The sequence below is a fragment of the Saccostrea echinata genome, unplaced genomic scaffold (genome assembly GCF_033153115.1).
Source record: "Saccostrea echinata isolate AGI-Se365-2 ecotype Australia unplaced genomic scaffold, CSIRO_AGI_Sech_v1 ptg000025l, whole genome shotgun sequence".
In the NCBI taxonomy this organism is placed as follows: domain Eukaryota; kingdom Metazoa; phylum Mollusca; class Bivalvia; order Ostreida; family Ostreidae; genus Saccostrea; species Saccostrea echinata.
In genome coordinates, this window is record NW_026889774.1 from 22,608,553 (window position 1) to 22,630,793 (window position 22,241).

At 31.4% G+C, this 22,241-nt stretch overlaps 3 protein-coding genes across 3 annotated transcripts in view; 1 reads left to right on the plus strand and 2 right to left on the minus strand.

Moving 5' to 3' along the window:
* LOC133192190 (phospholipid scramblase 2-like) overlaps nt 1–22,241 on the plus strand; it is a 238,725-nt gene that overhangs the window by 170,789 nt on the left and 45,695 nt on the right. The window lies entirely within an intron of this gene.
* On the minus strand, nt 3,874–14,188 carry LOC133192717 (ATP-binding cassette sub-family B member 6-like). The gene is made up of 19 exons (XM_061328718.1): nt 14,159–14,188; nt 13,395–13,929; nt 13,179–13,308; nt 12,912–13,095; nt 12,611–12,724; nt 10,557–10,659; nt 10,281–10,370; nt 9,951–10,072; nt 9,359–9,468; nt 8,115–8,180; nt 7,660–7,874; nt 7,383–7,446; nt 7,082–7,167; nt 6,744–6,801; nt 6,301–6,405; nt 5,987–6,161; nt 5,309–5,421; nt 4,964–5,127; nt 3,874–4,485 (listed from the first exon to the last, which is right to left on the minus strand). Exons 2-19 carry the CDS (start codon nt 13,883–13,885, stop codon nt 4,350–4,352), a joined length of 2,526 nt encoding a protein of 841 aa, XP_061184702.1. The 5' UTR covers nt 13,886–13,929; nt 14,159–14,188; the 3' UTR covers nt 3,874–4,349.
* LOC133192966 (chymotrypsin-like elastase family member 1) lies at nt 15,656–19,085 on the minus strand. The gene is made up of 6 exons (XM_061328966.1): nt 19,025–19,085; nt 18,500–18,680; nt 18,322–18,412; nt 17,681–17,861; nt 16,990–17,138; nt 15,656–15,897 (listed from the first exon to the last, which is right to left on the minus strand). Exons 1-6 carry the CDS (start codon nt 19,083–19,085, stop codon nt 15,712–15,714), a joined length of 849 nt encoding a protein of 282 aa, XP_061184950.1. The 3' UTR covers nt 15,656–15,711.

A 22,241-nucleotide genomic window follows, 5' to 3' on the forward strand; every position in this document is an offset into this window, starting at 1 on the left:
TGCCAGGATTGCTATTTCCGAATCATGAATGTTTACATTGTTTTATTAAATTCTTTATATTTAGCAAGTGATGTTACATTATCTCTAAAATTTTAAATATTATGATGCATTTAGTGCTGATGCTTCCACCAAGCAGTTGAGTTCGAGTCGAGGAAAGAATAATTCCTAACCCAATTGCACAAAACTCAATAGTCACATAAAGAAAAGATCAATAATCCTAAAATACTTAATTTTATATTTCAGTTCTTTTATTTATATTTATATGTAATTTATCACCCATTGACTCATCCACACACTCATGGGCCCTCCACCTTCATTGCGGGGGGATTAAAAAATCAATGAATTGATACTGTGTCAATATGATTCATGGGGGGATTAGTCGAGCCATATGCCCACGCCCCTTAGTGTGTATATCGGAAATTTCTCAGTCGTGCAATTTTAAATGTGTACAGTATTGTCTATCTACATTCTTAACAAATACACTTGACCTTGCGTTTTCTGATCCAGAACTTTTAACACGATTAGTACCTTCCTTTATAATAAGAGCGCTGAGCTTTTGGTGGCAAATCGTTTATTATAGTAAATATAAATAATCTTTTGATAAAATAGAAGTTTTAAAATAGAAATATTTAAATTTCCCCTTCAGAATCGGCTGCTTGCAAATTAAAATCTGAATAGTTAAAATGAAAATAATATTTTAATAAAATAGAAGTTTTAAAATAGAAATATTTAATTTTCCCCTTCAGAATCGGTTGCTTGCAAATTAAAATCTGAATAGTTAAAATGAAAATAATCTTTTAATAAAACTGAAGTTTTAAAATAGAAATATTTCTGCAGGTCTTAACTTGATAACCTTGAAAGTCTTCAAACATCTTATCAATTCAACTTTTGATAGAATTGTGGGGTGAAATCACTTCACAAAGTTTATGAGAATCCTGCGACGTTAATAATATTGAAATCCACAATAAATGATTTTATGATCTTTTTTTTTCATTATTAAGAATTTTATTTTACAGACAACAGTGTAATGAATAATGAATGTCCAGCAAATAGTAACAATAGTTCAATTGTATCAGCTACATGAAATGACATTTTTACCAACCATATCAATAAAACAAGCTCAACTTACTTATTTGGTGTAAGTTCATAAGTAAATTCTCTTTAGGATCTTGCTGTAAGCAAATTTAAACTACTACTAAATAATTGACATTGATGGGAATAGATAATAAAACATTGCAAATGTTTATACATGTCTTGACTTGCAGCAAAGGGTCAGATAACACATACCAATTTTATTGACACTAGAAAGCCTTATAATGTTGACCTAAGAAAAATATCGATCTTTATGGATTTGATGCGTTTGTGTATATGCTGTGTCCGGTTGTCTAATTTTATGAGAGAGTGAAACTTGAAGTTTTAATCACAAAGGAAAAGTTTAATGAGTTTTCTAAATTTAATTTCCGTAAAACATTAATTCCCTCCTTTTATCACGTGGTGTGAACCCCCACCTCATATCTTTTACGCACGCACATTTTCCCTACGGCGACGCCGCAAGTCAGTTAGAAGCCTTGAATCTAACTGCTTGTAAGTTATTTTAATATGTATTTTGTTATACCCGCACTTTCTAAAGAAAGTTTGGGAATATTGTTGTTATCCTGGTCCGTTCGTCTATCATACTTTCTTCTTCCTGCCATTCCTCGAACAATTTAAGCAGTAATTTTCATTTTACATAAACTGGTTCCCAGAACTCCTCTTACAGTTTATGCAGTAGCAATTTCATCTTTTGCAAGTTGATTGGGGGTGTCCTGCAGATGTGCATTAAGGTTTTATTTTCACCCTAGGGACAAAAGGGGGTCGAAATACGGTTTTTATTTTACAATAAATATTTTTGCAAGATGATTGGGGTGTTCTGTAGATGTGCAATAAGGTTTCGGAATTTTCCTTTTCACCCTGCATGAGGGCCAAATGGGGGGTCAAAAATCGACGTTTTTAGCTCACCTGAGGTGAAAGCTCAAGTGAGCTTTACTGATCAAATTGTGTCCGGCATTCATCTGTATGTCTGTTTGTGCGTCCGTGCGTCTGTAAACTTTTCACATTTTTTATCAAGACCCCCGGGGGTAGGGTCGGACCACAATGGGGAATTGAAGTTTTACACAGGAATATTTAGGAATGAAATATATCGAGATAACGAACGTTATTCAAGCTCAAAAGTCCATTAAAACATTACAAAATAGGTGCAAAGCAAACACGGACCTCCAAAACATCAGAGGTGGGATCAGGTGCCATGGAGGAGTGAGCATCCCCTGCCGACCGGTCACACCCGCCGTGTGCTGACTGTTCTCCATGTCATGATCGGGAAATAACGGGAAAATCCGTCGACATTCAGTGTGTAAATAATGGCCTAACAATTAGTATGAAAAACATCAGTCAATATTGACTCAATGATAAATTGTATTTGCTGACAAGGTCATTGTATCGACCATAGAACTTACGAAATGATGACTTTAAACGAGACTGCTGATATTCTTGTTTCATCAACTTGTTTGTCAATAATTTACCTCGTTTTAGAAATTGTACGTACGTAGAGCATGCTCTTGCGTATCGAATCAACTGAGAGATATAAACCCCGTATGCAGGTGATGAAGGTATATTGCTGCATAAGTAAGGGAAGTTGACGATTGAGAAGTTAAAGTCATCACGTTTATCATAAAGCTTGGTTGTTAGATGACCATTAACGTCTTTTCCAAGTAAAATATCCAAATATGAAACAGATGTGTCAGATTCTGTAGTATATTTTATCTCAAGCTCACCAGGGTATATCGTATTGACATAAAAATGGAAATAACCATTGTTAATTGACAATACGTCGTCGATATATCTAAATGTCGAGTTGAAGGCCACGGCAAGTGTTTTCTTCTTTTCAGGTATAAGATTTTGGACAAATTCTGCTTCATATGAATACAAAAAAAGGTCTGCTAATAACGGGGCGCAATTGGTACAAATGGGAATTCCATTAGATTGTTGGTAGACCTGGTCTCCAAAAACCACATAGATATTGTCAATCAGAAACTCAAGCATCTTTTTAATGTCAATTTCAGAGTACGTGTATGTACAATCAGAATGTTTTTAACAAAATAATTTTGCAAATGACCAATGACAAGGTAAGTAAATTCATGAGTTCCATTTTTATTGAAAAAGCCTGGATTTTAATTTATCGTGGGGAATGGCTGTGTATAAAGTTGAAAAGTCGTAAGTTTTTAAGCTGTTGATTTTGGTAAAATCTTGTGATTTCAAATTTTTCCAAAAGTTCCTTGGAATTTTGAAGTATCCACATCTGATTCTGAGGAAAAAATCTTCTCAAGAACAGCTAAGCCATGATCAGTCATATTGATATGGAAGCATCCTCAGGTTGTACATTGGTTTTATTCTTATACTTTCATAAATTTTAATGAAATCAGCTACCCCAGGTGACTGAAAACGTTTAAGCACGGATCTAATATATGCATTAAGCATTCTGCTAAAAAAAATCTTAAAAACGTGATATAAAATGAATTTCTGAAGAACGGGGTCAATTTATTAATTAGAGCAAATTTCTTGAAGTGCAACAGCAGTTACGCGATATATTATCAAAAAAAAAAACTTTATATACCCCACCCCCTTTCCGCACATAAATATTTACTATTGATTTAATATGAAAAAGGCCGGTTGCTACCCCCCCCCCCCCCACACACACACACACTTAATCTCCTCAGAAACCATAGAAACGGTTTTAAAAAAAAACTCTGCCAGTTGATTCTTGATTAGCCCAAAAATAAATGAAGACGCCAAAGATATAGAAGTAGTTTTTTTTATTCTTTTTCTAAAGTTCTGGCAACAAATTATAACAAGCTGCATTTTCATTATTATCTACCATATGATGCAGTTCCGTATTAAAATAATTCCAGTAATCATATCTTCAGAGGCAGAATATTTCATTCAAAAAATTTTATTCGTGACAAAAATACTTCATCAAACTTACTCAAGGACCAGCCTTATAAACAGACATCTTAATTACAAACAAAGTAATCACTCAATCTCAATCGTCGTTTTATAAGAATACAAAGTCAACATGACAGATAAAACCACATACAAAATATGACGTGTTTATTTTTTTACATAATATTTGTTAAAATTGTTCTGAGAATGCTCTTCGAATCATCTTTCTCAGGACATTCTAATACGTATCATATCAAGTTATATGATACAAAATGTATCATGTAAAAAATGCACTGATTATCTCTTCACATTTCCAGGCAATCCAAGCGATATAGGTAAAAACAACACGGGCTCAATATTAATTCGTGCCTTCATCAACTCGCGCCATCATCTGCTGAAGCATTTGATGACGTAGAACTTAGCGCACCATTGTCTTTATCAAGGTTACTCTGTAACTGTTGTTTCCACATTTCCTTGTAAAATCCACCGTGTAACAAAAGTTCATTATGGCTGGAAAGATAACGTTCATTAATTAAACCATGTGCTTTATCTGCATTTTTTAAATTACAACTAAAGACAGCGACGAAAGATATTTAAATGAATAAAGGATTAAAATTGAAAAAGATATTTTCAGGTCTTGGTGGGTGGTCAGGCTCCCAACCCCCTAAATATCTAATTTTTATTTTTAATTTTTTTTAGTCAATACATCATTTCATTAGAACATTCGAATTGTATTTACTAGGCAGTTGTCATTCTTTTGAATTGCATATAAACTGTGCCTATCAAAACCCAATAAAAAAGGGTTCCTATTTTTAATCTGTTTTTATGGCATTTATCAAGATACAAATCTGGGAGAGTTCTTGCATTCTTGTTTTATTCCTTACAACTCTCTATTAAATTGAATTATATTTAAACACAGATATACATTTTACTATATAAATAGTATATAATAACCGAACTATCAAAGATTTTAAAAAATGAAACTTACGTTCCTTTTTCCACAATCACACCCTCTTTCATAACCAGAATTTGATGTGCATGTATTATCGTCGATAATCGATGAGCTACGATAATCGTAGTTCGGTTGCGACAAATTTCCTCTAAAGAGGCTTGTATATATCTCTCTGTGCTTGTATCAAGAGCTGATGTGGCCTATATAAAGTAAAATGCATTGTATACAATAATCATTGTGGTGCCTTGTACATTTTCAATATTGTCAAATAACGTTATGTGTATTAAAGAGACAGGTTGTATAGGCAATGAAAGATTTGTCAGTTTTCAATATAGATACATGTATATTAAATAAAGATGGTTAACTTTAAAAATATAATACCTCGTCTAGAAGCACAATTGTTGGGTTTTTCAGTATTGTTCTTGCAATGGCGACTCTTTGTTTCTCGCCTCCACTCAGTTTTAATCCCCTTTCTCCAACTACCGTATCATATCCTGGTATTAAGAAAATATCAACCATATGAGTATAGAATTTTTATCTCATTTCTATTAGATGGCAATTAGTAAGTTAATTAAAGTATTAGTATAGGTATACATCTATATTTGTACATGAATTGCATAATTAATTTTATGGATGCTGACAATTAACGATAATCACACTATCTGTAAATTAAAGGCAATGGGCTTAAAATTTCCTGACAACTTATCGTCAAAAAGAATTTCTGTTAAAAACTGATATTAAAAGAAAAAAAAATCTAAAACATACAGGCCTTAACAATAATGATAACCATACAATACTGCATTTTTTTCAGGTTCGGTCAAATTTTTTTTAGGCATATATGTACTGTAATTATATAAAATGACAAAATGATTATTACTCTCTACGGAATTCAATATGTTGAACAAATGAGCGCTAGAGAGTGTTCAAACTTCATAACCTACACAATAGCAAAACAAATAAAAGAATGATACTATCTTAATTGCAATTTAATGCTAATATATGTTTTGATTTTTTGAAATTTTTTTAAACAGGTTATCATAATGGAAGTTTTTTTCTCACCGTCAGGAAAGCTTAGAATCCTGTTATGGATGTCTGCAGCTTCTGCTGCCTCTAAAACATCGACGTCATCTGCATCTTGGTTACCATAGCGTATGTTGTACCGGATGTCTTGATTGAACAAAACTGTGTCCTGAGGAACCACCCCAATCTGTTTTTGGAGTGAGATTTGTGTGACCTGGAAAATTAGACTAAAAAGTATCAACTTTCAAATTCTGAAATCGAGAACTGGGAATGAAGCTCACAATTCGAGCTTTCTGATTAGCAAGATCTGGAAAGAATTCCGAGTTTTAATCAAAATAATTAAATTTTAGTACCTGTGAAATATCTTGCCCATCTACAAGAATTTCTCCGCTTTGAATATCATAAAACCGGAACAAAAGTCGAACGATTGTACTTTTTCCGCTACCAGAATGGCCAACCTTGAAAATTAATTACTGCATTATTAATATCATAAAAAATATTTGCTTGCAATTTGCAACTAGACATAAAGACCACTTTTATGCAGAATTTTACAAAATTAAAAGATAATTAAGCATTTTAGTACCTGTTTTCTTTAAAAGGAAGAGCATTTGAAGGAGAAGTTAATTAATGTGTTAATTTTTTTTTACTTTCCCTTATAATATCAAAAAATAAATTAAACATTACATTTGAGTTAAAGGACTGTATAAAACTTCAACATATATTTTGCATATGTAATTATGGTGACGGTACTAGTAACCGAAAAAAAAACCCTCAGTATTTAGAAGAAAAATCTTACCAATGCATATGTTTGCCCTGCAGGAACAGTAAAGGACAAATTCTTCAAAATAGGACGTCTGCAGAAAAGATAATCAATATAATGATTTCAAGCATATCTGCCTGAAGGTGTACATGAAAACTTTGAAATATGCGTTTTGTTATAATCGGAACAATATAATTTTGGAAAACCCTTCTTTGAAATTTAAATTATAAATTTCAGAATTTTTTTAATCTTTAGCATCTATTTCAAATGAAATGAAAGACACATCGTTTTTATTATTCTAATACATAATATGAAATCATTTTTGCTCAAACTGATAGGTTAAAAATGTTCTCTCTCGAACGAAATGTCCTTACTCTTTTGTATAGCTAAAACTGACGTCCCTAAATTCAATCTGTCCTCCATGTAACACAAGATCTGATGCACCAGTTGGGTCAGTGATCTACAACACAATTTATACCTGTATTTGCAAACAATTTATGCCTGTATTTGCAAACAATTTATATCTGTATCCTAACACATTTTCTACTTGTATCTAAATTATGTGTACTACTACATACTACACCAGTACTATATAGTCGTTGAATAATTTTTTTTCTTGCAGACTTTAAGGGGAAAAAAGATAAATAGTATAAAATGCAATTTTCAAATTCATACCTCGGGCTTTTCTTGCAACAATTCGAACATGTTCTCCATGTCAATGAAGGCCTGTTGTATCATCCTATGTTAATAGAAGGAAATTCATAATGAATATAGATTGGTTATGCTTATATGTTTATAATATGAGAAATATTCATGTTATGGAATGTAACTGTATAATAAAACTTTTAAATCTTGTAATTTTTTCAACTCTGCATTTCAAAAGCCTTTAAGATTTACTTTAACATTATGTAAAACAGTATAAGCTATTCTTGCAGAGTATGTCTTCCATTACCTGTAGTATGTTCCGATCCAATTAAGTGGACCATATAACTGAGTGATGTAGGTTCCAAACAGGATGTAGTCTCCAACAGTCAGTTTGAGACCGTCAATATCGTCAATGACGCAGTATGCACACAAGAGGGAACCCACACAGAACCCCACGGTGATTGTGATGTTCTGTAGACAGCTCAGTAAGTTTAAAGAAGCGGTCGATTTGAATTCTGCCACCTGTGTTTTAAAAAAAGATAAATACTGTGATGCACTATACAATACTTAAGTTATGCTAGTAAATTCTGGTCATCTCCGCAAACAAAATGACTGAGAAATCAAATTTCGGGGGTAAAATAAAGATTATATGGACTTCGCGATATCAACTTACTTTTTAATGAATAATATATATGTCAGTTGTATGCAAAGAATGCATTTTTTTTTCATTAATTAGAACAGAATAATGGAATTCTCTTTTACCTGAAAACTGTGTATTGCTTTGTCGTATCTGTTAATTTCAAAGTCTGAAGCTGCATAATATTTCACCTTTTGAACAAAAAAAATGAACATGTTAATAAAGTCATGCAAACAGTAAAAAAAAAAAGCATGTGAATGTATTTTAAAAGTGAAAGGAATGTAATAAAAGCAAAATTGGGTTTTTTTTCACTAATGATTTGTTCAAGCACAATGAATTTTGATAATTTACTGTACTTATCAGCATAAAATGAAATATACAGTAAATTTTAATCTTTAACTGTTTTGATCCTAATTTTCTCTTTTTTTTTCTATTTTATTTTAATGAAAAATAAAGTTTCATTTAAACAATTCACGTAATTTGGGTTGATCATTGAGATATAATGGGCAATTCATTAAATGCTCTATTATTAATACAGTATACATTATTTGTACATCCCAATTGTGACTATAAACACACATTAAGCTGGCTCATTGGTCATACGATACATACTTTCAAGTCACAATTCATTGACCTTAGCCATGCCAAGGGAATATTCAAAAATGTTTACTAAAATCCCAAGATAGTCAATAAAGCAATACTAACTAAGCTGTTCAAGAAAATACAAGTTTTTCTAAATTGTATGTTGTACTATTATTTTTGGTTGGTGAAATGGATTCCAAGCAAGATTATTATAATTATTTTCTTTAAACATCGTTTGCAACTATTTTTTTTCCATAAAATGGTATATTATAATACATAAATCAGAGGGTTTGTAGTTTGTACCATCATTTTACATAAATATAGATTTCAAAGTCATGTATAATTTACAAATTGTCTATGTCGGCAACAAAATGTGTTCACACAAAATATTATGATTAATAATTGCTGTAGACAAACAATATCGTATGTTTGTTATAGATATATACAAGAGTTACATATATCAACTTCATATATTCTCCATACATCTTAAAAGGTAAAAGCAAAAGTTTTGAGTTCGAATTCCATACTTGAAAATAGCATTTAATTTTGATAAAATTAAGATTGGATTTCTTCTGTGATATCACAATCTACCTATATATAGAACACAACATCAAGAATTATATTTTTTTTCCTTTGATTCATTCATTTTGAACACAGACACGCGGGGGAAGAGATGAACAGTTTCAGAGTTAAAAATCACCCTTAGATGGCCAAGTGAGAATGCATTCTTGACTATATTAAGTACTAAAACCACTTCCCCGTGTACAATTTTGATATTACACAATACCGTTTCAAAATTCAGCAAGGAATCAACAGCTGTCTGGTTTCGTTGATTGTCCAGTCTGTTCTGTAGTCGTCGGAATTTTGTACGCCATTCTGTGATCAAAACCGTGATACCTGTCGAGAAGACAAACCGATTCACTTATCTTACACAGAAAAACAAAAGTATAATAATAATTATTTTTTTAATTGGTGATTTATCCTTTGTTTAGATCCCAGGAATTGTCAGTACATCAAAGGTATATATAACATCCTATTTATTGCAGCGCTTTTTCACGATTCTAGTGGCATTATCGTAAAGAAAATTCTTGTATTAAGTCGCTTGATCAATATATATATATATATATATATATATATATATATATATATATATATATATATATATATATATATATATGCACATATAGTGTTTGAATTGTTTTCTTTATCTCTTTAAAACAATAGAATTTACATTACATGAAAATATAAAAACTTTTTAAGTATGTTATTGATATTGTTTAGGTTATAACATCAAAAATATTTTTTTTCTTCTTAAAAAATAGTAAATGAGTTCATGTACACCTTTCAGTTTCAAGATATGGCTGTTAATGTCTGCTCACCTAGATATAACAGCATGCACATGAATGTAATGATTCCAAAAATGTAGTTGAAAGCCAAGACGAAGTACATAATGGCAAGAATAACGTCCACAATGGTTGGAAAGATGTTGAATAATATATATCTGCAAAAAATACCAAACTATTTCACTGAAACAATTCACAGTGAAATTTTTGTTAATCTAAACGTGATGCTTGCTTTTAAAAACGTATTTCAGGTGCCTTGAATTAAGACAAATTTCAATGTTATACTTTTTTGTAAAAGTTGGTGCTGTGAACATTATTTTATTCTAATTACTATAAACCGGGCCTCTGAGGAGAAATTTGACTCACCCTAATAAACTATTAATACTTGTTGTCCCTCTATCTATTGTCCTCAGTACTTCTCCTGTTTTTCTCTCTAAGTGCCAGCGCAAAGATAAACTGAAACCAAATCAGTTGGTAATTTATTAAGAGCTGAAAGAAATTAACTATTTTCGAAGGATTAACATTTGATATCACATACATGAGGACTATGATTAATTTTTTTTTTTTTAGTATTTAAAGGTATATATTTTTGATTAATGGGGGAGGGATTTGATATCTTAATCTAAGTCAATTCAGATTTACCTGTGAAGATGCCGTAGAAATTTAAGCTGTATTCGTCGTGTTGTGTATTGCTGAATCGGAATCCACAGAAAAGCGCGCATATTGTTCAGGAACCCAGTCGTACCTGACAAAAGAAAAAAATGCTTAAATAGCTATGATAGTACGATCATATTTTAAATATGAAGAAAAATCAGAAACAAATAAAAATTGTTTATTTCATATTTTACATTTTATGTGTGCTTAAATGGATGTACTACAAGCAAGGTATCTATATATAACACTTGGAACAGACTGAACGATTATTAATATCATGTTGTGAAGTTATTTTTCTTCTACAATCTTACAATCGTGAATATTATTTCTTTATGGAATGGAAAGAGATTGTTTACAAATTCCAAGAAAGTCCAAACCCTGTTACGTATTGTTTACTCCGTTAAAATGTACATAAAATATTCATCCTTTTCATCCCTTTCAAAATGGTATCTTAGTTTTTACAATTGCATGTATGGACATTTTTCAAGATTTTTACAAAAAAATAAACTGCATATTTTGGACGGATTGGTATTGCTACAAAAGAAAGACGCAAAATATTTGGTGAAGTTTACTATTTTTGATATATTGATTATTGTCGCTTTTGAAAATCTTTCCATTTTGCTTTTCAAAATTAAATTTTCACAGAACTCTTTTTGGAACTGATAACCATTTCCACAGGAGTGTCATATACATATCTTTTTAAGTCTTTTACACGGTTTTATCAAACTGAGGTCATTTTTATTCGACCTCCAGTTGTTTCAAATCCGGTTTAAATCTGGACTGTCTCTGCTACAGAAGTCTATAAACCTTTACTGTATTTAGAAGAAGATACTGAAATACGTTAGTAATATTTGTGCATTTTTTGTATTTCCCCCAGATAAGGACTTGTATTTTTTGCTAGTACGGTGTCATATTTCAAAACCAGAAAATATTTTCTCAAAGGAGTGCAGTATCAACACGTCCGAGGGCCAGACAAGGTCCTGATTTAAACCTAAATAAAAACACCTGGGATCGAATAAAAGAAAAAAAGTTAAATTTTACTCAAAACAATGCAATGATTATGATGATATGTGAACGGTACTCCAGCGGGAATGGTGATTAAATTTAAAAAGTTCTATGAAAACTTAATTTATACAAAACCTAGTTGCATTAAGACTAGTGCTTTTGCATAAATTAAGGGAGGCAATTAAATTCTACAAAATAATTTTTAATCATGAATATAAAAACAAAATTGAAAACGTAATCATATTTTTTGTCTTTGTTTAGTACCAACAATTTTTTCTTTCTGAAATATGCATTTCATGTTTTTCAGATTTATAGAAATCTTTAATCCGTTATTTGAATTATTATTCAAAATCTTATGATTCATCTTCCAAATCATTTGATTTTTATTCGATAAATGTTATTTATACTTGTAATTATGCTTCCTATGCAACATCTTGTTATTCATATGCATCTCACTCAAGTAGTTGAGGTAAATACTTTTCAAGGTGCAAAGACATAATGCAGAATTAATGTATTAATGTTTCTGCAAGACAGGAACATTTTCTTTCGTGCCGCCTTAAGATACAAACGCATGTATATCATCTATCTATGGCCTTTAGTCATTCTAGCGTGAACCGAACATAGTCAATTATTATGTGTCGGTATAACTTTGCAAGTTTATATAATTTCATCGTAATCTTGTATGTTTGTTTGTTCTTTTTATTGCTTAATGTCCCTCTCGAGAAATTTTCAGTCATATCGAGACGCCACCATTTGCCGGTTGAGGGCTGCTAATTTAGACCTATAATCGGCAATCAGGACCATTGAGCAGTGAAGGATCTTTTTTCGTGCCAGCACCTACTGCGACATGGGACCTCGGTTTATACGGTCTCATCCGAAGGACCAGTCTCCGCGTCCCTCAATGGGATTCGAACCCGCTAAGTAAGGATCAACTCCTTACTCTGCGACTCTAGAGCAAACGCTTTTATCACTGCGCCATGCGGGCAACAATCTTATAATAAACAATAATTTAGGCTTTACTACTACACAAAATTTACCAGTTCCACCTCCCCTCATAAACAGCAGTAGACAATACAAGAGGATCAAATCCCATCTGAACACTGGCGAAATCACTTGACCTGACTCGTCCTTATATGGGGTTAAACTGTCAACTGAAATAAACATAAAAATTGCAATCAAAAGCAAATATTATTTGATTTCAAAACATATTCATTTAAATAAAAAATGTGCATCCCGACATTATCATGGCGACGTTGATCGGGGTCCGGGAATTCCTGACTGTCCAAGGCTCTTGACATATTTCATGGTAGAATTTAAGTGATTTGGTGTTCGGCTTACCTATAAGTTTTGTGTATTCTGGAACAAAAAGGTTAACAACACGTCCAGAAACAAGGATGACAAAACAGAACAGCACTAACAACTGACGCCATATGCTCCCTGTTGGCCAAACAATTGGAATCATCATTCGAATGTTATCTAACAAGCTTCCCCAAGTTGATTCTTTTCGCTTTGATTTCGGTTCCTGTGATAGAAAAAAACATTGCAAATGTATTTTCGAAGTGTTTTGTACACTTATGATTTATTGTTTTGTCTTAGTTTTTATACCTTTCTGATGCTTGTAGTTAAGTGGGCGCTGTTCTTTGGCAGGCTAGGTGCCAAGAAGCCGAGAATCATCAAACAGATAATTCCAATATACCGGACAAGCCATAGTCCAAATTCCACTTTTTTGGAGACGCTATAACACAAAAACACAAATGTACTTATCAATCTTCTTGCATTAATGAAACAAATCAAAATTATTAATCAAACCAATATTCTTACGTATCTTCGTTCCACCAGTAAATTTTGCTGTTCCAAGAAATAAAATACAGGCTCTCTTTGACAAACACCAAAGTCCAAAACATCAATAGTACAAATCCATGGCCTTTGATAAATCGGGGTAATGTCTGGTTTCTCTCTAATACAATCAGTCTTAGACAGAATGACCATACGTAAAACATGCTAAACAGAACCACAACATGAAAGCCTGATAAATCTCTGTTTCCAATAGTAGTGTCATGAAGTATAACGTGTATCATCACCTCATTCATTAAGAGAACAATTATCGTGATCTGAAGAACCATTCCAATAGCACTGGGTTTGAAGCTCGATTCAATTCTCCTACCATATTTGGCGAAAGTTGCTAATTGTCCTGATCCGGCGATGGTCATGAACGCTACCAGTATGATGGACCATACAGTCTCGTAAAAACATCTGTTTAGGCCATTATCTACCCAAATGTCCGTAAAATTGTACTCTCCACAATAATACATGATTTAAAGTTTATCAATGAATGATCTTATTTAACCCCGTTTACCTACAAATATAAAGACAATATCTGAATAATACTAAATAATGCATCTTTAAAAACTTTGTATCAAAAGAATAGAAAATGTGAAAAAGATCTGTTTCAATCAATGATTTACTGTTATTTATACTTCTTGAAAATGAAATACAATTAATTTTATTTTTTTAATCATAGAAAAATAAAATATATTTGTTTGCCTTTTGTTTAATGTCTGAAAAAGAGAAATATAAACACTTACCTTTTGAGCTAATTTGCTAAACATTAGTGTATCATTCTTACGATCAGAATAAATTCTAGCTTATTTTTGCACAAGTCGACATTCAATGCCATCACATGACCATCGTACAACGCGAGCGTCCTTGAAGATTCCCATTCATTTTGGACAGCCATATAAAATCGTCATTGAAATATTATTTAGTTAGTTCTTAGTTCATTTAACGAAGAGAAATTTTGAGAAATTGTTTTATTTAAGTTTATTCAAAACTTTGAAACAAAATAAAACAATAAAATATTTCTTTGTTCGTATAGGTATTTTGTGTGTGTGTGTTGAAATGGATTATAGCTACAACTGAATAAGAATTGAAAAAAAATTGTCGAAGCAGTTGCTCTGTTTACAGTATATCTAAATACCTATATTTTATGTTTATAAAAGATGAGTAAACAAATGTATATTTCTTGTTGAAAAGTGGGGGAGGGGGGTCTCAAAACTGGAATATATATTTATATATAGAAACCGAACCCATGACATTTAATGCGTCACATGACTGTGGCATTTACCTGTAACGCTTACTTTGTGTTTACTCGTGCAAATCAAACAGTAACCTAAGCTATCGCTGCTACAGGTGTATTTTTAACAAATACACATAAATAAAGTTTAATGAAATTGGCATTGGTGTCATTATAAAACTGATATTATAAAATTTGGGATTAAATTTCATGGTCATAGTGGTGGTTCTATCATGTCAAGGTAAATGATTAATATATATCCGTTAGATATATTGACCCCATATGTATTGGAATTGATTTGATTTGAACATATTTTATTAGGTAGAAACATAGTGCGTACTAAATGGATTGGGCAGCAGGCATAGCCTATATAAGCCCTCTCCACAGGTACAAGGTTCATTTAAATTACACATAATACTACATCATATAGTTTAATACAGGTTCATATAAGAAAATTGATTGGAAATTAAGCAGAAAAAAAAAGTGGGGGAAGAAAGTTGTAAATGATTACCGGTTTTATGAGAAAATGAGATAAAAAAAATAAGTGGGAAATACAGCAAATTAAATTATATGAAATACAGTGAATGTGTATTTGAATAATAAAATTACATAATTTCATATAATCTATGAAACCTCTTAGTTTGTAAAATAAATTCATGAACACAATCAAATAATTTAACATTTTTAGCATAAGGAATATTACTATTACCAAATAACAATAGATTTAGAGATAGCGGATGTTGCAGGTCTATACTAGATATACAATTCAAAAGAGTATTTCATATACTCTTACAATTCAAAAGAGTATTTTCCAATTGTATTGGAATTCCCTGCTGTTGACATTCTATATAGATGGATTTTATCTCTTATTTTGGAGTTGTTCTCCAATCGTCATTAAACTCTCTGGATCCGTTGGAATAAAAGAACACACACGACTTTGAGCTTTATCACTTTTTATTATTTTCTTTTCACAGCATTTCTCATCTAGAGAAAATTGTCGTGCATTTCGATCTGATTAGGATATTTATAAAAAGTCAAGTTCCAATCCTTGTTTGAGAAACAATTTTACTTCTCCACTGCACAATGTGTATCTCTCAGCGATTTGACCATCGCTTTAATCCAGCATCTGACTTTGGCAACATCGGTAAATACAGTAGGATAATTCCTGCACGTGCTGGACCCCCAAGACGTGATACCCACCAAAACAAATGATCCGCCACACTTACAAACCAAAGGTGATCCACTGTCACCCTGACAGAACAAACGATAAATTTTAATGCAGGCCATTTTTCCAATAAGACAAAAATTCTTAATTTTTTCGTAGTTAATAACATATGCGTTTAGGATTAACTGTTGGGAAATACAAAGAAAATAAATAACTAAATAATATTCTGGAGTGTTGTTGGAATTCAAGTGTATTACTTATGCGACCTTGAAGGCAAATCAATCAGCTATCGCATTTAACAGCACATGTTTCATGGGTTTTATGAAGATTCGCTTCATAATATTTCAAGATCTGTAAGGAATTTTACAACCTCTAATGGACAGGCGAAATTGACATAGAAATCTTTAATTTAATGTCAAAATACATTCTTATCAACCAAAGATAGTCAAATATAATCATATTGTAACTGGGGTTCATCGCATCTATGACTTAGGAACAACATCATAATTATCTATATAGCTATATATAGGTTAGAGTCGTGAAATGTTGTTTCATAGAAAATTCACACTTGCAAATTATAGTTTAGAGATATTAAATATAGTTTATGAATCTAAAAATCTGCTAACGATGATTCTCGGGTACAATAAAAATTACCGTTGCAAAGTCAAATCCAATCATGCTTTGACTAGGTTTATCTGTGTCTATGATTTACCAAGGAAACCATACATGTAGTTAGCTTGTTAAGTCGTAAAAAACAATTTCACAGCAAAAAAAGTCCAATTTCGTTACAAAATCAGAGATTATCTTTTTCAAATGAAAAACTTTATCAGTTTATGAATTCATCGCCATGTTTAACTGAAAAGTTAGTTGTAAACTCTAATTAACATTTTTAAAATAATTATAGTTTAGAGTTGTTCACCATAGCTAACAAATCATAAAACTGTATTTATCAGATAAAATGTTTTGCACTTGCAAATATTTTTTTTTCACCGTTAAATATAGATTGTAGGCGTAAAAAATGCATAGATGAAAATATGATACTCTTTGTAAACTATAACTTACAATTCATGAAGCTAATCATCAACTGTTAAACTGTGCTTAGCTGATTTTTTTTTCTTAATTTTGGCGTTTACATACATGTATCTTAAAGCGTAAAAAAGAGTACAAATTAACTTTACCTCGCATGCTGCAGTGTTCTTGTAAAATGCGCATAGATTGGTATCCTTAACAAGTCCATCCCAATAGCGCTTTGAGTTGCATTTCTTGTTGCTAATGACTTCAATATTTGCTTCTTGAAGTTTATTGGCCAGTAATTCTTCTTTTTGATCTAAGATGAAAATATGTACAGAAAATTTTTCAGATCTAACATGTAACTGTTGTATTTATCTTTTAACAATGACATCCTGTTTTATTTCATTCAGCATGAAGTTAGAACGAGTTTTGCAATGATGAAAGCATGTTAGTCGTTAGAAATGCAATAACAGTGTGTTGTTTACATTTTTAGGTATCATCACTACTTCTTCCAAAAGACTGTTACGGAAGTGGAGCGAAAATAGGTCATGAAACACAGAATAAGAAAGTCAATATGAGAGGCTCTTTTTCTGCATATCATATAGTATTGTTACGGAAGCCCATTTAGGACCTATCAAAATTCAACAAATTTGTTATAACAGATTAAATTCGTTATAACGAATTCAAAGAAATTGTTATAAAGAATTAAATTCGTTATAACAAATTCTACAATTCGTTATATCGAATTCGAAAATATTTTTGATAGGTCCTAAATGGGCTTCCGTATATTGTAAACCACAGCTATCTGTTTCCATATAATGTGTTTCGTTAAACAAGCGTCTGAGAATGTGATCTTACCCACACTTTTAACACCCCACCCTGTAATGAAACACCTATATTTCGACATCTTTGATGTTTCCAGGTCTCCCTTTTCTGCTACCCTAATGGTCTTTACGTCTCGGCTGTCACTAGCATTCCTTGCTAAATATAATAACGCCACATCAAATCCACCAAGAAAGTTTCCTTTGAATTCTGGATGCTGTGATTAAAGGAAAAAAATATTAATAATTTTTTTTATATAATTTTAAAGTACAATTCTTATTTTGCTCCTTATTTCTTAAGGACACAGGAAAAAAACAAACTGTTTGGGTTTTTTTTTCACAAAATCATGAAAATAACGACTAAATCTATGTTCATGTGTGTAAAAAGGAATGCGTTTAGCAGCATAACGTTTCATTTTAATTCAAAATTTCTCATTGATGTCCTATAAAGTGACAAAAATTTGTATAGATTTATAAGGGTGATGGCAAAAAGAAGAAAATTTAACATCATAAACGATCTACAGTTTCTTTATATTTTAGAGATTTGATATATACAAAATTTACAACCAAAATTAAGTCCAAACATGAATACCAATCCATGCATTCGATTTTTTTTTTCATTCGTAGCATGTGTACTCAATGCAGTTTATTGCATATTATGGAATGAAATTGACTCACAACTTCAAATCTGGAAACTTTTATGAACTGTTCTGCACCTTCAGCGATTGACCTATCATACTCTCCAAGCACCACTTTGTATGTATCAATACTGAAAAAAGTAATATTTCAAAGGCACTCAATCTATCAATGTTTTCTAAATAATTTCGACGAATTGGTCATTTTTAATATTCTTAACCTTCTCCCCAACAGACAATGAGCAGCAGTGAGTACGACATCATATTCTATGAGCGTGCCGCCACATATAAAGTCGTCTGCTATTAGAATCCCAGCTTGCCAAGGCCACGTATATCGCTTTGCGTCATTTCCGCCTATGATCAGACGATTTGGAGGCAATACAGAAATTGACTTTCCGTGGCCTAAAAAAGGGAATAGGGAAATAATTTCTTTGTTTCTTTGATATATTATTTACATTTTTTTCAGAAGTTCGAGCTTATGATATTTAAAAAATACTAGCAAGTTATAAAAATGCTATACAAACGGTTATACAAGACAATTGCAGAATATACTCTGTTGAAACGAAGCCAATCCTTGTTGAAATTGTTCAAGAATACTTATCCTGTCAGTGGAAAAGAATAATCCAATACCGAGTTATTTTCTCTCTTAAGACTATTAAGAATATTAAGAAAAATATTTATAAAACGCAAAATGACTAGCAGGGAAAAACTGAGGTGCCCGATTAAGGCAATACTAGTATACTTACCAAACCGTAGAATGTTAACTAAAACGCTGTAAAGACTTGTTAATTGAAGATAGGATGCCATCACTAAACTGATGAAACTTTTGCTGGATGATATATTTATACTTTCCGTATCTGATTCCCGCCATTTTCTAAAGGATTACCAAGACAAATGAATTATGTTTAACGAAAAGAAGTTGATATTTTTTTTGGTTAACCACAAAATGCGCAAAATATCGTCCGAAATCCATAGACAGATAGAAAGTGAGTATGCAGAGCGAGAACTTTTTCCAGATTCAAGATTCTAAATTTAGAATGGCTCATGGAAAGTGACATTGTTAAGTAGATTATGAAGTCGAGTGTTTCCTAAAGTAGCGTCAGTCCTAGAATAACCATTTCAATAATCGATGTGTATTCTGTAGATTGAGAACTCAGCTGCGTTCAACAAAATGGTTATATGCTCATTATGTATAGCTATTCTCTACGTCAGGAAGGAAGCAAATAAAATTAAGGGAGGCGCAGAGAAACTGAGGGTTGTTCCAAAACTTCCAAGGTACTTAACTTCATTTGTGTTTAGAATTAAATTATTGAATTGAAATTATAATTTATTGATTTGAAATAAAAAGTATGAAATTGAAATTTTTAAACATGATTGGAAATGACAAATTATTGAGTTAAATTTCAGATTATTAAGCTGGAAGCAAATATTAGCGATTACTAATTCTATATTTGTTATTATAGCATATTTCGTAAAATTCCTAATTCGGGTTTTGATTGTGTGTGTGTTAGTGTGGGTCTTTTTTTGTGTAGGGCCTAAAATTTTGGACACATTAAGGACACTCGTTACAAACAACAAATTGGTTTCACGGATTGGTATACATTTTTTAAATTCATTTTGGTTGTAAATGATGCAAATAACAATTTTCTCCAATGCTAAGAAATTTTAAATTTTCCATTTCAAAATTCTCACTTCTTGCCATTCTCTTTTAAATTAAAACAGTTTTTATATCACTTTACAGGACACTTCTGAAAAATCTTGAATATGGCACGCTCGATCGTGTAGCCCATTTTGTTTTGATGTTCCATCTTTATTGCTTAACTTTCTTATGATGGTTCAATTGTCTTATTTCATGGGTATTTTTTCTAGTAATTTTGGGAGGATCAGACATTATCATATTTACGTAAATAACAATCAGAGCTTGAGAGCTGATCTCCTTCTTGTGTGCTAAATTGTTCACACTTTTATCGTCATTCTAATAAAATGATATAGATCTAATTCATCTCAGTTAAAGTGTTATATCTAAAAAATTTTGAATAAAAATTAAACTTTATATTTTTAAACTTATCTATATGTATTTTTACTTGCACATACTTAGAACCACAATCCATTTTTATGAATTTTGAAGGAAAAAAAGTCTGTTTGCAACAAGTGGTCATTTTTTTTCTTTTTTCTGTTACTAGTTTCTATCGTATATTTAATTCCCTGTTCACCTTATTTTTTTTTAAATTTACTTTGCATTAAATTGAGGCAAAAAAAATATACTACGAATAAAACGAACAAACAGTGTTGCAAATTAGTGTTCAAACAACAGTTCATAAAAAAAAATCAAACTGATATGCGCTGCATGAATTTGCAATAAATTGAATACTTTTGCCATCAAGGTGCATTGTAGAGCTGATATATGTCCGACATATAACGTTTTCATTGCAAGTGACTAAGCGCACGTACATGTTTCGTAATACAAAGATTTCAGAGTCAATGTCATATTAAGGTAAAGTTCTTGTAAATTAGATAAGACCGTCTTTTTGTGTTAGATCAATTATTTCCTGAACTTTACAACTTTAGGCTTCATTGAATTTTGTAGAAAATGAATCTTTTTATGGCATTCAGTTCTGAAATCACGTGTTAGTTAATGTTGACACCAATATTCAATTTCATATATATATTTTTTTTTAAAACGAGACTAAGAATATATTAATGACTGTTTTCTGAGAAACTGTAGGTAATTTGGGTACGTTTCAATTTGTCTATTATGGATAAAAAAATCTGACATTTGTTACTGGTTCTCTTCTTGACAGCTGAAGAACAGATACATACACTTTTCCAAAATCGCGAAATAACAAGTAAATCTGTGTTTATATAAGTAAAATGAACAAGTTAAACCGCATAAAGTTTCAGTCTTCACTCACAGTTTTTTCAATAATGTCCTATAGATGACACCCAAAAAAAGTGATAGCAAAAGGAAGAAAAATGAATATCATAGAAAATATTTTAAATATCTTGATACAAATGTATTTTAGACATTTGCGATACGGATCATTTAAAACCAAAGTAAGTCCAACGAAATGTACTGAACAATAACTATAGGGGCCTAATAAGTTTAATAACTACATGTATTTCGAAACTATTTTGCTCTTCACACATAAGTATAAATCAGTTAGTTTGACTTTCATTAGCATCTTAGCAATTGAAAATAGTACGACTTTCTAATAAAAGAAAAAATTGCAAATGCTAAACAGAATTTGCAACATTTTTAAAATCTGGTATCTTTAATTGGAAAGAAGTATGGTGTAGCAAAATTCATAAATCGGTAAAGAAACGAACTGAAAAAAAGTATAAATTTTGTAATTTGTCGTGAAATAAAATTTTATACGAAATAGGGTTTTATAATCTATTTATGGTCTTTTTAAAAGTGCATTGTAAATGAATTTCTATAGCCAGTCTACGTAAAAAGCCCAAGGAGGACGTTTTATCAATCTGATTAAAATCAGAACCTTTGATCAGCTCACAAAGATCGCTACACAAGAGTAAAACCCTTAAGTGATAAAAAAAACCACCTCACTACAGATACGGGACTTCTCAATGCTCACAGACTGAGAATAAAGATATGTCACGAGTTGAATATCATCGTATCAGTTTGATAGCACATTTTTCATTATTTTTATGCTATTAACTTTTCAAAAAAAAGTGTATGGAAGTTTTAACTGTAAGATTTTGTGTTCTCTCTTTTTCATTTTATTTGGCTTGCAATCCATTTCTCAGCCCCCCCCCCCCCAAAAAAAAATTTCTTAGTTAATTAAATTTTCTTATTAAATTAAAGGGAGAATATACATGTATTTATTCAAGTCATAGGGTCTTAGGATCACATTGTGATCACATCGAATATTCACCGACTTAAATCGTGCTCCTGCGAGGAAAATCAAATTCATAATTTGTCAGAGGATGCGACTCAATCATCGT

Coding starts and splice junctions, on each gene's coding strand:
- LOC133192966 (XM_061328966.1), bottom strand. CDS start 19,085: ATGGCATCCTATCTTCAATTAACAAGTCTTTACAGCGTTTTAGTTAAC. Junction 18,413..18,499: donor CATTGTCTGTTGGGGAGAAG/GTTAAGAATATT, acceptor TACTTTTTTCAG/TATTGATACATACAAAGTGG. Junction 17,139..17,680: donor GTGGGGTGTTAAAAGTGTGG/GTAAGATCACAT, acceptor TTTTCATCTTAG/ATCAAAAAGAAGAATTACTG.
- LOC133192717 (XM_061328718.1), bottom strand. CDS start 13,885: ATGTATTATTGTGGAGAGTACAATTTTACGGACATTTGGGTAGATAAT. Junction 9,469..9,950: donor GTGCATGCTGTTATATCTAG/GTGAGCAGACAT, acceptor TCTTCTCGACAG/GTATCACGGTTTTGATCACA. Junction 7,875..8,114: donor AAGCAATACACAGTTTTCAG/GTAAAAGAGAAT, acceptor TTTAAAACACAG/GTGGCAGAATTCAAATCGAC.